Source organism: Acinonyx jubatus, chromosome E1, assembly GCF_027475565.1.
Source record: "Acinonyx jubatus isolate Ajub_Pintada_27869175 chromosome E1, VMU_Ajub_asm_v1.0, whole genome shotgun sequence".
In the NCBI taxonomy this organism is placed as follows: domain Eukaryota; kingdom Metazoa; phylum Chordata; class Mammalia; order Carnivora; family Felidae; genus Acinonyx; species Acinonyx jubatus.
Genome location: NC_069397.1, coordinates 52,672,417 through 52,686,939, shown reverse-complemented (window position 1 = coordinate 52,686,939; position 14,523 = coordinate 52,672,417). Strand labels below are relative to the sequence as shown.

The 14,523-nt window shown below is 55.4% G+C and overlaps 1 protein-coding gene across 3 annotated transcripts in view; it reads left to right on the top strand.

Annotated features, from left to right (window-relative positions):
• Positions 1-14,523, top strand: part of SDK2 (sidekick cell adhesion molecule 2) — a 260,401-nt gene that overhangs the window by 158,515 nt on the left and 87,363 nt on the right. For all 3 annotated transcript variants that reach the window (XM_027047945.2, XM_027047944.2, XM_053212749.1), the window contains 2 exons: positions 6,269-6,416; positions 12,072-12,205. In XM_027047945.2, coding sequence (XP_026903746.2) covers positions 6,269-6,416; positions 12,072-12,205 — 282 coding nt within the window. The remainder of the gene's footprint in view (positions 1-6,268; positions 6,417-12,071; positions 12,206-14,523) is intronic.

Genomic DNA, 14,523 nt, shown 5'->3' with positions numbered 1-14,523 from the left:
GGCCATCTGGGGAGGTGGCATTGAGCAGAGTCTCAAAGGAAGCAAGGAGGGGAGTCAGAGGGTTAAGGTGTTTGCAGGCCAGGGAGCAGCAAGTGCAAAGGCCCTGGGGTAGGTTTGGGTGTCTGAGGCCAGGGTAGCTGAAGCAGAGTGAGGGAAGGAGAGGGTGGAAGGCGATGTAGCTGAGGAGGTGGGGCATCGGGGACAGATGACGGCCTCCAAGAAGTGAGTGGCACTTGTGATGTTACTCGCGGTGCCACGGAAGCATGCGTGGTTGGGGGGAAGAGGTACGATGCGGCCTGGTTGGAGGGAGGAGCATTGTTTTCATAATAAACAGACAAAACCACAATGAAATACCATCTCGCGTCCCCCCGATCGGCCACACCAAGGTGGCCAGCGAGACCAAGAGTGGCCAGAAACTCCCATCCGGGCCGGCGGGGGTGGGAGGCGGGAAATTGGTGCAGATCCATGTAACGCTGTTCGTAGCCGGGCAGCAAAGCGCTGAAAACAGAGTCAGCCAGCAGCTGCACTGTGCTCCCTCCATACATGGACGTCCATGCGGCCGTGGCGATGACTCAGCTGAGAGCTAGCGCATAGACGGAGCTCCAAAAAAAAAAAAAAAAAAAAATGCACACACACACACACACACACACACACACACACACACACACACATCACAGTAGACGACCTATAAAAATAATCCCAGGTATAAAGGGACTGAAACCAAACTACCCTAACCGAACGTTGTTCAGGGAATCATCTCCGTCTGGTGATGCTTGGGGGTAAGGCAATGCAGGGTTAACACAACATTTGGGATGCAGTTACCTCTGGAGAGGGAGGGGGCGTGACTGGGGGGGGACACCATGGGGGTGTGGTGAGGTTTGTTAGTGTTCTGTTCCCTAAGCGGGGTTGGGAGGTATGTGAGTGTCTGTTCTGTTCTTCTTTAAAGTATCCATATAATTGGGGCGCCTGGGTGGCTGAGTCGGTTGAGCGTCCAACTTCGGCTCAGGTCATGATCTCGCGGTCCGTGAGTTCGAGCCCCGCATCGGGCTCTGTGCGGACAGCTCAGAGCCTGGAGCCTGCTTCGGATTCTGTGTGTGTGTCTCTCTCTCTGCCCCTCTCCCGCTCACGCGCTGTCTCTCTCTCAAAAATAAACATTAAAAATTAAAAAAAAAAAGTATCCATATAATCATAATCGCTCTTCTGTACATGTGACATATTTTGTGATTAAAAAAAAAGTGTTTTAGAAATAAGAAAAAGCAATGACTGTATTCTGGAGTGGAGTGCATACTTCACAAGACCTTTTAAGCTGTAACAAAGACATCAGGAATTTTTAGGCCACTTCCAGCTGTGCCCCAGGCTTGCACTTCTTTGCTCGCAGGGGAATTTGTTGGGAAAGGTGCATCAGCGCCACGGACGTAACATGGGGTGTTAACAAGCGTGTACCTCGGAGGGGAAGTGCCAAAAACCCTTACCTGTTTCTGCCTTGGTGTGCATGCTCTTTCCCAGGGGTTCCTGGGTCCCCAGGCTCTGCCAGCACGGGGCCTTCTTCCTTCCAGCCTTTCTGTGGCACGGGGGGCCGGCTGAGTGGATGCCCCCTTGGCCCTTTGCTGCTGCTGTTTCCGTATGCGCATGGCTGTGCCCTGGGGCCGGTGAGCAGAGCTGGAAGCCTGTGGAGTGGAGAGAGTGGGAGGGTGCGGGGGGGCCTGAGAGCCACGGGAGGCAGGGAGCTTGTGGGATGGAAACGTGGAGAAGAGCATCAGCTGCAGGATTTGGACCCAAACCAGCTGTGCCCTTCCTTCCATCCCTCTCGCAGTGCATTCACACACGCCTGAATGCGCGTGTCCGGCCATCCACCCTCCCGCCCTCCTTCCGTCCATCCGACCGTTCCTCCCTTTCTCCATCCGTCCCCTCCTCCCTCCATCCGTCCACCTCTTCCTCCCTCCCTCCACCCATTCATCCATCCCACAGTAGGGGCTCAGCCAGAGCCATTGCACGATGGCATTAGGTGAGTTTAGAGAGAACATACAGTGTGCAGAGCACAGGTACCTCGTAAGGACGTGCTGATGAACACCGCTGCCTCGTGAAGCCCACAGTATAGCAGGGAGAGAGAAAGAATGTGCACGAAGCATGTCAACGGAGGGGACGAGTCATGGAAGAAGCAGAGAGGAAGTGCAGAAGGGGGGCCAGGTTCGAATGCTGGCCCTGCCCTGACCTGACTGCTTGACGTGGGATAAGCCACTCTGTCTCCATGAGCTTTAATTTCCTCACTGACGAAATGGAGCTAATAAAACTGGAGAGAGGAGAAAGAAACACTATTACCATGAAATTGCTTTAAATTGTTCAAATATATCTTCGGAGTTCCGTGCAAAGTTTTTTAAATAGATAAAATTATTGTGAGAACGGAAATCGATGTGATTTATTGATGCAATTTTTTTATAGACAGAGCCAAGTAATGGAAATTAATAAACAACTTAAAATGTGTATTTATTAGAGTCGAGCTGACCGTGGCAGCATGAGGAGTACGCGAAGGTGAAGTCCACTTAGGAAGGACACTGACACAGGGCCAACATTCAGCGGTCTTTGCTCTTTAGTTGTGTTTGGTGGCTTAGGGTAATCTTTGTTGAAGAGGTAGATATTTAAACTAAACTGTGAAAAATGTGGACGATTCTAATGTTTTAATACTGTAAATATGAGGTATAATTTTTAGCACTTTAATATACTCTCCCAGTTGCTGCGGCTGTGTAACGAATTGCCCTCAATCATAACAGTGTCCAGCAATCATCTAGTATACTCACCGAGTGCGTGAGCCTTGGATCCAGACGGGACATGGTGGGGATGGCTTGCCTCTGCTCTGTATGAGTGAGGTCTCCGCTGGGAGACTTATTTAAAGGCTGGGACCTTGTCTGTCCACTGTTGGTGCTATCGTTTGGGGGCTTCATTTCCTCCATCCATGGGCCCTTCTCATGTCCAAGTGGGCCAGATTGAGCTTTCATACAACATGGCGGCTGGATCCCAAGTAGGAGTGTCCGGACAGGGAGGGAGATCTAGATGGAAGCTGCATCCTTTTGATGACCTGGCCTTGGATATCGTACATCATTATTTCCAGCACATTCGTGAGAAGGGTATGTTGAATGGGAGATAAATATTGATGCAGCCATCTTTGGAAGGATACACCCTGGGTGTATCCTGGGGTGCCTGGGTGACTCAGTCACTTAAGCTTTCGACTCTTGATTTTGGCTCAGGTCATGATCTCACGGTTCATGAGATCAAGCCCCACATTGGGCTCCGTGCTGACAGCACAGAGCCTGCTTGGGATTCTCTCTCTCCCTCTCTCTCTCTTCCCCTCCCCTGATGACACACACATGCTCGCTCGCTCGCTCTCAAAAAAAATACACTTTAAAAAATAAAAAGAAAGATCCATCCTGACACATACATGTGGTATCTCACGTAATCCTGACTATAACCTATGAGGAAGGTACTCTTCACAGCTCCATTTTTCAAAAGAGGAAATTAAAGCTCAGCGAGGTCAAAATTTTGCCCAAAGTCATGCCTAATAAATAACAGAAGTAGAATTTGAACTCAAATCTCAGGGACTCCAAAGCCATTACCAGTGCATTTACCGCCTGCCAAATTTAGAACAAGGATGCCGACAGCACCTTCTGTTTGCCGAGATACTTAATTGGCTGGATCTCTCTGAGATGCTGTTGAATCATGGCGCCTTGGTGAATCACGGCTTGTTCTGGTGGCTTTCTAGGCAGGGGCCCCGCACGAGGACAGGCCTGAGATGAGAAGCAGGGTGTGAATAATCCAGTGTGGCAGGACGGCAGTGACGTGGTTACCATGGAAAGGTTGGTTGGGGTCAGATTAGGAGGGACCTCGAAACCGAGCAAGGGAATTTAGACTTTCCTGGGGGGTCATGAGGAGATGCCGAAGGCTCTGAGCAAGTCAGTGATATGGCCAGAAAAAGCAAATAGGAAGAGTGTGGGAGATGGTTGGGTGTGGGAAGCCTCCGGGGAGCACGTGGGGTGGGGGGCTCAGCGCAGCTGGAGTAATGGGGTGGGCTTGGTGGTGGGCCTGTGGGAATTGGGGAAAACACTTGGATGCACATTCCTGAGGAAGAGTCGTAGGACTCTGTGGGGACAGGGAGGTGAATGAAGCACCATGAAAGCCTCCAGGGACCTGAAAACCCAGGTGGTCTGGGCAGGTGCAGGTGGGATGCTATTCACAGAACTGAGATAACAGGAAGGTAAGATGTGCCAACATTTTCGGTGGGAAATCGAGTGTTGGGTGCTGGGGCTCGGAGAAGAGCCAGAGCAGATGTGAGAGTCTTTGCGGTGAGACTGTGGGCAAAGCCATGAGCTTCGGCGAGGCCTCCAAGGGGGCAGTGTGGCCGAGAAGAGAACCGAACCCAGGACTTTGGGAAAGCAGAGCACAGGCCTGTGGTTCTCAAACTCTGAGGTACAGCGGTGTCCTCAGGAGAGCGAACCAAGAACTCGGAGATACAGGTGCATTGAAGCAGGGTCTCTCCGTGCCCCGGGGAGGAGCGGAGGAGGGGAAGAGATCGGTGGGCTGCCCGAGTTCCCAGGGGGTGCTGAGACCCACCAAAGTGTAAGAGCGGCTGGCTTGAGCCCAGACTGGTAGTTCTCAACCTTGGCTCACGTTGGAGCTACGGGAACAGCTTTAGAAATATCCACATCCAGGGGCGCCTGGGTGGCTTAGTCGGTTGAGCATCTGACTTCGGCTCAGGTCATGATCTCACTGCTCATGGGTTCAAGCCCCACATCGGGCTCTGTGCTGACATCTCGGAGCCTGGACCCTGCTTCAAATTCTGTTTCCATCTCTCTGCCCCTTTCCTGCTCATTCTCTCTCTCTCTCTCAAATATAAAATAAAACATCTAACAAAATGTTTAGAAATATCCACGTCCCACCACCCCCAAAGGTTCTGACCTCGGGGAACATTCGAAGCCCCTCAGGGCTTTCTGAGGTTTAGCCAAGCTGCCAGACTCCCAGTTGAAGGAGAGGGAGAAGAGGCAGGGGTATTCGAGGGCTTGAGAAATAACAGTCAAAGCCGCACGAGACCAGGTGGCATGGGATGTGGCCCCCTTGGTCAGGGAGGGGACAGTGGGCAGTGGGGACATGCAGGGTAAGTTTTCGGTGACCTGAGCCTGATTGCACATGGGAGTTCCGATGGCCAGCTCACACCGAGCAAGTTCTTGAACTGGCATCAGCACTTTTTTTTCCCTAAACTCCGTAGGTGATTCTAACTGGCACATGGCCAAGTTGAGGACAGTGATGCTTCTCACACTTGAATATGGACACACTTCACCGGAGTCTGGTTACGATTCAGGCTCTGATTCAGTGGGTCTGGGGTGGGACCCGAGACCCTGCATTTCTAACACCACGCGGGTGGTGCCCATGCTGCTGGCCCACAGGCCACACTTTGAGTAGCGAGGATGTCCGTCAGTGTTCAAAAGTCATGACTTTCCGCACAAACACCGCTTCCGTACCCCACTGTAACCCTCAGCTGCTGGAATCAAACCCCACCCCGACTTCAGCAGGCAGGTGGGCGACCAGAAGTCTCCTGCCTGCATGTTCCCTTCCCCTCCTGGCTGACATATCGGAGCTGGGATAAGTGTTCCCCTCCGTATCTGCCAGCGGGGCAGGCATGTTTTTAAAAGAGCAATATGGTGTTTCCATTCGCACATCCATGCAGCTTCGTACACTTCCCACCCGAGGCAGAGGAGGGAAATCATCTCCATACTCGATTATGAGCATCCAAGACCCCACCCTCTCCAGCATCCCCAACCTTCCCTCCCCCAAGAGCGTAGGCATCCAGCCCCAGGATGCGCCCTTCACCCCACCCTGGAACCCCGGGGCAGCTCTGCCTGACTCTGGTCTCTGAGGTCTGAGTTCAAATCCTGGCTCGGCCCCTTCCTAGCCGCGTGCCCTCGGACAAGTTAAGGAACCTCTCTGAGCCTGTTTTGGGCGGTTTCCTCCTCTGCAAAATCTGTGAAATAATGACCAACCTCTCGTGGTGGCTGGATGCATCAGTCGATTCGTGGATATGTGGATATAAACCCCCAAAGCACAAAGCAGGGCGTGTCATAATGATGGGGTTAGAGGGTGGGGTGACGGGGTCATGGGGGTGGTCTGAGCACGGGGCGGGGGTGGGGGGGAGGGGGCTCCTTCCCCGCAGGCACATGCTGCCACCGCTCCCGGCCTGGGAGCCGGACAAGTGGACCCTCACACGTGCTCTTTCGTCCCGCAGACATGGGGAGCTTTGAGGAAGGCGAGAAGTACCAGAGTGTCTCCCACGGAGAAGCAGCCGTCATCCGCGCCCCACGCATCGCCAGCTTCCCGCGGCCACAGGTGACCTGGTTCCGGGACGGCCGCAAGATCCCGCCCAGCAGCCGCATGTGAGGCCCTGCTCCGGGGAGGGGGATGCAGGGGGCTCACCCTGGGAGAAGGGCTTGGGGACCTCCCAGATGATGACGAGAGAAGGGCGGCTTATGAGGAGGGGCTCTCTGGGAGCACTCGTGTGGAGCCTTGGGGGCACGACGGCTCAGTCGCCTTCCCAGGGGTTGGCCTCCCTCTCAGCTGGAGATCCCTCCTGCCTCCCAAAGCCCTTAAACCCCAGACAGGCACCCTCCCCATCCGTGGGAGGGCGCGGGCACGTCCCTGGCAGGGTGGCCTCCGGGGTGTTTCCCATGTGGGGTGTGGGTGCGGCTGTGTGTGTTTTAGCTGCAGGGAGGAGGGGAGGCCCGGCAGGGAGGGACACACATGGCCCTTTCAGCACGAACAAGGACCCCTCTGTGTGGCCTGAGGCGTGGGCTGTGGGCCTGTGGGCAGGAGCCATGGAGCCAGCACCTCCACAGAGGGCGAGGGCCAAAGCATTTCCTCCGGGGACACTCCCGGCCCTCCCGATCCCTCCTCAGGGTCTGGAGCCAGCCCAGGCTTTCTTTCCCCTTTTGGACTCCAGCTGTCCCCTACACCCAGCAAAGAAAGACCACCTTTGTCCCGGTCTCCTCGGGCCACAGGTCAATGATGGGTGGAGCCCCTCCTGGTCTCGGGAGCCCAGACGGACGGTCCTTGTCTTTGGGGAACATAAAGCCAAGTGAGCGAAGCGTAACGAGAGTAACATGGGAACATCCTGGCAGTAACAGTGGCTGTCATTTATCGGGTGCCTGCTGTGTCCTCGCACCTGGGCTCATAACCACACTGCCCGCGTGGCCCTGTCCTCTAGCATCAGGGCGCACCTCCAAGCAGGAGACACCCTATCTCCGTCCCCGTCTGATCCCCAGAGTGCGTGCTCAAAAGACATCCGCCGCATGAACGACCATCACAACAGCCGTATGAGGTGGCTGGCTTTGTCCCCTTTTTATGGACGGTAAAGTCCCCCCAAAAGTGTAACGACCCGGCCACATCTCACACAGCTGGTTCCCGGCTTGCCGACCCCAGAATCAAGGTCCTTAATTCTGTCTTAAGTGGAAATTAGGTGACAGCAGGGACGGAGACCAGGAGAGAAGAAGGATACAGTGATTGTGCTTGTAGAGAATTGGTCCTGGTAGGGTGGTTCTCAACGTGGCTACCTGTTGAAATGGGCTTGGACGATATAAAATACGTTGGATCGTGAGGAGCCTGGGTGGCTGAGTCAGTGAAGCGTCTGACTTCGGCTCAGGTCATGATCTCACAGCTCCTGAGCTCAAGCCCCGAGTCAGGCTCTGTGCTGACAGCTCAGCGCCTGGAGCCTGCTTCCGACTCTGTGTCTCCCTCTCTCTCTGCCCCTCCCCCACTCGTGCTCGCTCGCTCTCTCTCTCTCTCTCTCTCTCTCAAAAATAAACATCAAATTTTTTTTTAATTTAAAAAAACTTTTTAAAAATATGTTTGATCTTTAGATCCTACCCCCCTACACATTCTCATTTCACTGAAATGGAGGCACACTCTGGCCACTGGGGGTCTCTTAAAATTCCCCAGTGACTCTGCCGTGCAGCCACAATTGAGAACCACTCTCCTAGGTTAGATCCATTAGCTACAGATATAATACTGCTGCGTAACAAAAGGTCCCAGGGACCCGAAGCAGTAAGCATTCACTTGTCATATGAATCTGCCGATGGGGACTTTGGCTGGACTCTCTCACTTGCCTGGGGTCGCCTGGCTCTTGATGAATTAAAACAACCAGGCCACTCTGCTCCATATGTACCGTCCCCCAGTCAGGTAGCCCCGGCTTCTTCTGGCAATGACAGAGGACCAGGGAGGAAGCGGGAGCAGAGACCTACTTACCAAGCCTCTGCTAACATCCTGATGGTAGAAGAGGGTCACGTGGTAAAAGTCAACCTCAAGAAGGGAGGGATTAACTGCGTCTTGAGTGGGGAGACCCATGAAGTCACACACCAAAGGGTGTGGATACGGGGCAGGTGAAACTTTGGAGTTGACCCCGGGGTTAACACAGGGACGGCCTGACTCATGCTGCGAGGGGGCTCATGCTTCCTCAGGCCTAAGGGCCAGTGAGGCCAGCAGATCAGGGGTTACCATTGACACAGATGCTGGGCTGCGTCTCAGCAAGGGGATGCTTTGCCACACGGGTGCAGAGATGGGTGAATGAGTCCTGCCTTCTCTGAGGTTCTCACACAGCTCCAGGCGTATCAGTGATGGCATCCTGCAGGCCAGTCCGTTGGCAGAGGCTGCCTGGAAGACGGTGTTGAGAAGGATACTGGGGCCCCATCCAGACTCCGTGGCAAGGACAGTGCCGTGACAGTTCGATGGCGTGTGCCGTGGCTGCGGGGAGGGCTCGTAGGCACCCCTCTACCGTGTTTGCCATGGCAGATGAAAGCCTCACTCCCATCACCCCTTGCCTAACACCTTGCCACCCCCTTTTCTCACTCCTGCCCTCTGTCCTCACCCCCTTTTCATTCCCAGCAGCCTCTGGCACCAGGACAGAATGATCCTGGCTTACACACACGTGCCCACCCTTGTGGTCACACCCACCACCTTCCCACCCCCACCAGCACTCCAGCCAAACGCAGGAGAGAACACTGGAGATTTTATCTCCGCAATTACAGCAGATTAATATTCATAGCTGAGAGGAAAGGTCCCTGGAAGCAAATTCTCTGGCGTCTGTTTGCCAGAGATATGCATCTGATGGGCGCGATCAGCCAGAGGGGTGCGCAGGGGTGCTGGAGGCGGGTGCTATCTCCAGAAGGCTGCTCTCCCTGCCGGGACAGAGACAGTGATTAGCCACACTTCGCCTGTGCCCTGGTGCCCGTTGCTGAAAAGGAGACAAGATTCCCAACAAAGACACATGCTGGGGGCTTTGGTCAGGTTCTGGGATGATTTCTTTTATTCTGAATGAAATTATCAATTGGGCCCCCGTGGACCTGAGGGAAAAAAGGGCTGGCTTAATAGGGGTAGTGGATGGGAGGTGGGGTTGGGAGCTGGGCCAATCAGGGAAGAGGGAAAGACCTAGTAAATTGGAACCAGAGGAGTGTGGCTGAAGAATGTAGCCCAGCCCCTGCCCGAGAGTTGAACCCTGACCTCCAGCTTCTTCGGGAGTGGGCGTATCTGGGATGCAGCAGGCCAGAAGTCCTTTTGAGTACCAGAGACAGCTCTGTGGACTCTGGAAGTGAGGTACAGGGCCATTCCAGAACCATCTATCAAGGGGGTGGTCAACCCGCAGAAGGCTTGAAGTCCACAGACCTCAGCCCCCTGCTGAGGGTGGAGGGAGGGCAGGCCAAAGTCATCAGTGCTTCCCAGCCCGTCTGCCTGCCACGTTCCGGTCCACATTCAGAGCACCGCCCCTGGCCCGGGGGGCCCCAGCACAGAGTGCATTCCTTGCCTCGAGTGCTGGTCAAGACGATGCCAGCTGCACTTACAGACACCCCCCCCCCCCACCAAAATCCCAGGGACTTAGCACCAGGGAAGTGGATTTCACACTCATCTAAAGTCCTGGCACAGGCAAGAGATGGGAGGGTCGCTTCTGCACCGTCATTTGGGGCCTCTGCCATCCTCAACACTGGGCTTCAGAGCTGCCCTGCTCTGACAGAGGGGAGAACCTAGGACTCGCACGGGGTGGGGGGGTTCTTAGGGTCCGAACCTGGAGGTAGTGCACACACCTTCCACCGTATACCTGCCAGCCCAGCCCCGCTGTCCCACCGCCTTCCCCTCAATGGCAGGGGCGCCTGAAACAGGTAAATGAACTGCCATCTCACCCAGGCCAGCGCATCTCAGCGACGGCACAACCCACACTTGGGGTCCAATAAGTCCCTGTTGTGCCCCTGGGTAAGAACCACTGAGGATCCATCATAATATAGACAAAAGAGAGCAAAAGGAGAGATCGGTGCGGTGGGGTGGGTCTTTATCGCCCAGGAGAGAGCACATTGGAGGTGGAGACCCTCTGCGGAGGCAAGGGGGGGTTCGGGGCAGTAGATGCTCTGGGGAGTGGAACCCAGGGGCACCCGGCGCTCCCAACCCACCAGGGGCTCTGTTCCACCTGAGTCTCCAGTGCCGTGGTGATGGAGAGGGTGGGGGGCTTCAGTGACGTGGTCCAGGGGCACCACTGCTCACCAGATTAGCCCTGACGTTGGACCTTGTGGCAGGCGAGGGCTGCCCGAGACGGAGGGTGACAGCCTCAGGCCAGATGGGGACAGAACCAAAGCAGTGACAGGAATCAGAATCGCTCAACCTCAGGGCTGGGAGGGAGCTTCACAAACATTTCTTCCCCCACCCCCTTCACAGATGTGGAGACTGAGGCCCAGCAGGGAGGAGGTTGTGTGCTCCTTAGAGGCTGGGACCAAACTCATTCTGGAGCTACCCCTACCCTTGACACGGCCCAGTCTTCCTCCCACACCCCTGCCCGCCCCGCAGACTACACCAAAGGACAAGGACCCACTGGCTTTGTTGTACCTCCCATGAGCTCATTAGCTAGAGGGTTGTTTTCCTCCAGGGGAAAAGAAAAATGGGGCAGGACGACTTTTCTCTCCTATTTCCCCAGAGCTCTGCTGACGACGTGACTCAGGCCATGAACCCCCAAAATCAGGAGAGAGGAAACCAGCACAGCCCGGCTGGAGAGGCATTAGCGGGGATGTTTATTTGAGATCCTGTTTTAAAACTCTGTAACATTCACCTAATGGGAAAATTTGAAAAGAATTCAACTGGGTCTGTCCTTGTTAAACTAACATTAAGGATGTTTAACAGCTGTCTCGGGCACATCACATTAAAATCCAAGATAGACTTGACAAACTAATGGCTTTTTTTGTCATCAAGAGAATGGGTGAGAGGGGGAGCCGGGCAGAGCGGGCGTGGGCAATGCTCCCGGTGCTGTCTCACCCACGTCGGATGGGGCCCCCAGCTTCCTGCCTGGACGGACCCCTTTCCCTGCCTGCAGACCAGGGGCTGAGGGGCTGAGTGATGGGAGCCCCGCAGAGAAAGCCTGCACCCCACTGCCCGGCTGGCCTCCTTTTCCCTTCTCAGCCAGCCCAGCCCATCTCACCCTTGGTGACCAGCTTCAGGGAGGTAGAAACTGATACCCTGGGAAGGGGCTGGAGGGAGAGGTGAACCCCCATCATCTGTGTAATAGGCAAACCTGTGGCTTTGGAATCCATCTGAACAAATGTAGGACTAGGTGAAGGCATTGCTTCTGGAATGATCCTGCTCATTTCTAAATTCATTATCATCGCCATTCATTCATTCCAGTGAATGGATTTCTTTGGTGCAGAGATGGACACACACACACACACACACACACACACACAGCATCAAAGCTATGACATGGGAAAGGACAGAACACATGGGGGGCTCAGACATCCTGGGCCAGGTGTGGGGGGGGGCCGGGAAGCTTCATGTGGACCGTCTCGGGCCTCCGTGCATGTGCTGGACTTGGGTCTGACCCCGCCCCATGCTGGCAGTACATTCAGATTCTCTACAAACGAAATGTGCTAAAGTTTAGGCGGGAAGTGGTCCCGGGAGATGGGCTGGAGCAGGGGCTCCGGGAGCCACCAGCTTCTTGTCCTCGCTCCCATCCTCCGATGCTCAGAGCCCCTGGGCCCCTGTCAGACAAATCTTTTTCCTCTGCTCAGAGCCATCACCCTGGAGAACACCCTCGTCATCCTGTCCACGGTGGCTCCCGACGCAGGCCGCTACTACGTGCAGGCTGTTAATGACAAGAACGGGGATAACAAGACCAGCCAGCCCATCACTCTTGCCGTGGAGAGTAAGTAAGCGGCCGGGCCTGGGACGGATGGAGGAGTGCGTCATTAAATCTTAGGAACGGGGCTCCAGAGGGTCGTTGGGAAGATGGAATGGTGGCGGAGCGGAGAGGCTGGAGGAGGGCCGGGGAGGGGCCTCTGAGGAATAGGAGGAGGAGACCCAGCTGAGGGAGCAAGGAGGCAGCTGAGTTCTGGATCCCGTTCCCATGGCAAGACGGAAATCCTGCATCGGGGGAGGGGACACTTAGCTGGCTGTCAGCAGGGCCGGAGGCCCAGGGAGGGCGTGGACTGCCGGAGAGAGTGTGCACGTGTGGGTTATAGCCACCTCTGGGATTCAGGTGCTGACAGGGAGAGCGTGCAGGGGACCGGGCACTCGTTTCTAGAGAAATAGACTAACAGCCTTTACTCAGCGGGTACACACAGAGTGCTGCTGCTACTCAGAGCGGGCCGTCTTCTCTCGGAACATAGGCTCTCTGCCCAGGCTCCTGCCTAAAAATGCCTCTCTGCCAGAAACCACCCAGCACCCTGGAATGGATAGGCAAAGCTCTCCCCAGTAGCAGAGAATAGACGGTAGCAGATGAAAAGGGTCGGCTCCTTAGATCTCCTTTGCCAAGAGGTATTTGTCCAGCTGAGACTGAAGGCAGGTGTCTGATCCCTGCTGGAAATGCTGGGGACCCCTCCCTGGCCTAATTCTCGAAAGCCAGCCAGGCCCCTTCCCTCTGTGCTCCACCCCTGGAATAGGGAAGGAGGGTGGGGTGGCTCAGGCAGCCAGTCCAGGCCCGGAAGCACAGAGTCCATGGGGCCAGAGCGTGTCGCAGCCGCCCAGCAACCACACAAGCTGCGGGAGCCAGATGTTCACGTCTCTCCACATCTGCACCACTCCTGCTCCAAAAGCAAGTCTCATTTATCACCCGCGGTCGCATGGGGACGCAGCCACCAGCAGCAAAAATGAGGGTGCTGGTCTGCATATGGAGCCTTCCCGTGTCCTTCCCCTGATCCCGGCCTCTGTCTGCCAGTGTCTATACAGCCCAGAACGTTCCTCGGCCATACCATGTGCCTTCCGGTGCTTTCTGAGCACCAGCAGAATCCCTTCCTGTATCCACAGAATTCCCTCCTTCCCAAGTTCCAGTCCGCCTAGAAAGAGACCTGAACGCAGGGAGGAGAGTTCCATTCCAGATACTGACCTCTCAGGGTCACAGATGTAACCTCTGACGTTGACCTGGGTCAAGGTCTCAGTCTGGTCCCTGTAGCCTTGGGGCCCAGCCATGACCTGGCTCTGCTGTTTCTATAGAGAAAGGAATTTAATCATCAGAGGGAGATGTTTTCCCCCATATATTCTCTAGTGGTCAGAATACCTGGAGTCCAATAGAATTCAGTCATTGTGGAAGAGGCAGTGTTCACGGTCTGCATCAAGGCCGGGCCGTCTTCCTGAGTGACTCAGGTTACCCAGACACCAAAGGTTAGAGCCCCCCACTCGGTGCTCCTCCCCAGAACCCAACCTCCTCACCCGACTTAAGCCAGCTATCCTGGGGCCCACTGTGAACATCGTTCCCTCTCTTCTCTATCTCAGCTCTGCCCCCCGCAACCCTCCATCTGGCCCAAGGGAGGAGCGTAGGACCCTTCCGGACCCCCGTTATCTGCCCAAGCCTCCCCCGGTTGTCTGTTTCCCCCACCCCATCGCCACTCGCCTCCTGCTCTCACGCGGCGATTTGTACTGGATTAAGAGCAGAATCAGCTGGTTTTCAGCTAATTTCTCCTCCCATGAGTGATTGAGCTTCAAAACCCTGTTCATGTCACTGACACAAATCCCCCAGCCTGCCTGCCTGCCAGCCAATTTACTAGGAGCAATTGCCACTTTACCCACCACCAGCTCTGTCTGCCCTCACTTATCTCACGGAGCCTCGCCTCTCCCTCTGTTCCCCCCTCCTCGTCCCTCCATCCTTCCTCAGCCCAGGGCAGTGCTGCTTCTTAGCGGCCCTGGGGCGCACAGGGAGCAATGGGGTAGGGGGGGAGCGCTCATGCTCTTCAGAAATGGAAAAGTTAAGAGCAAAGCCAGTGGCCCGGGAGTTGGGAGTTGACCCCTGCCCAGGAGTAACCCTGGTGACCTCACACAGACTATCACAGCTCTTGAAAAATGCAAACCTGGGGGCACCTGGGTGGCTCAGTCAGTGAAGTGTCCGACTCCTGATTTTAGCTCAGGTCATGATCTCATGGTTCGTGGGGTGGAGCCCCACGTCGGGCTCTGCACTGACAGCATGGAGCCTGCTTGGGGATCCTCTCTCTCTCTCTCTCTCTCTCTCTCTCTGCCCCTCCCCTGTTTGCT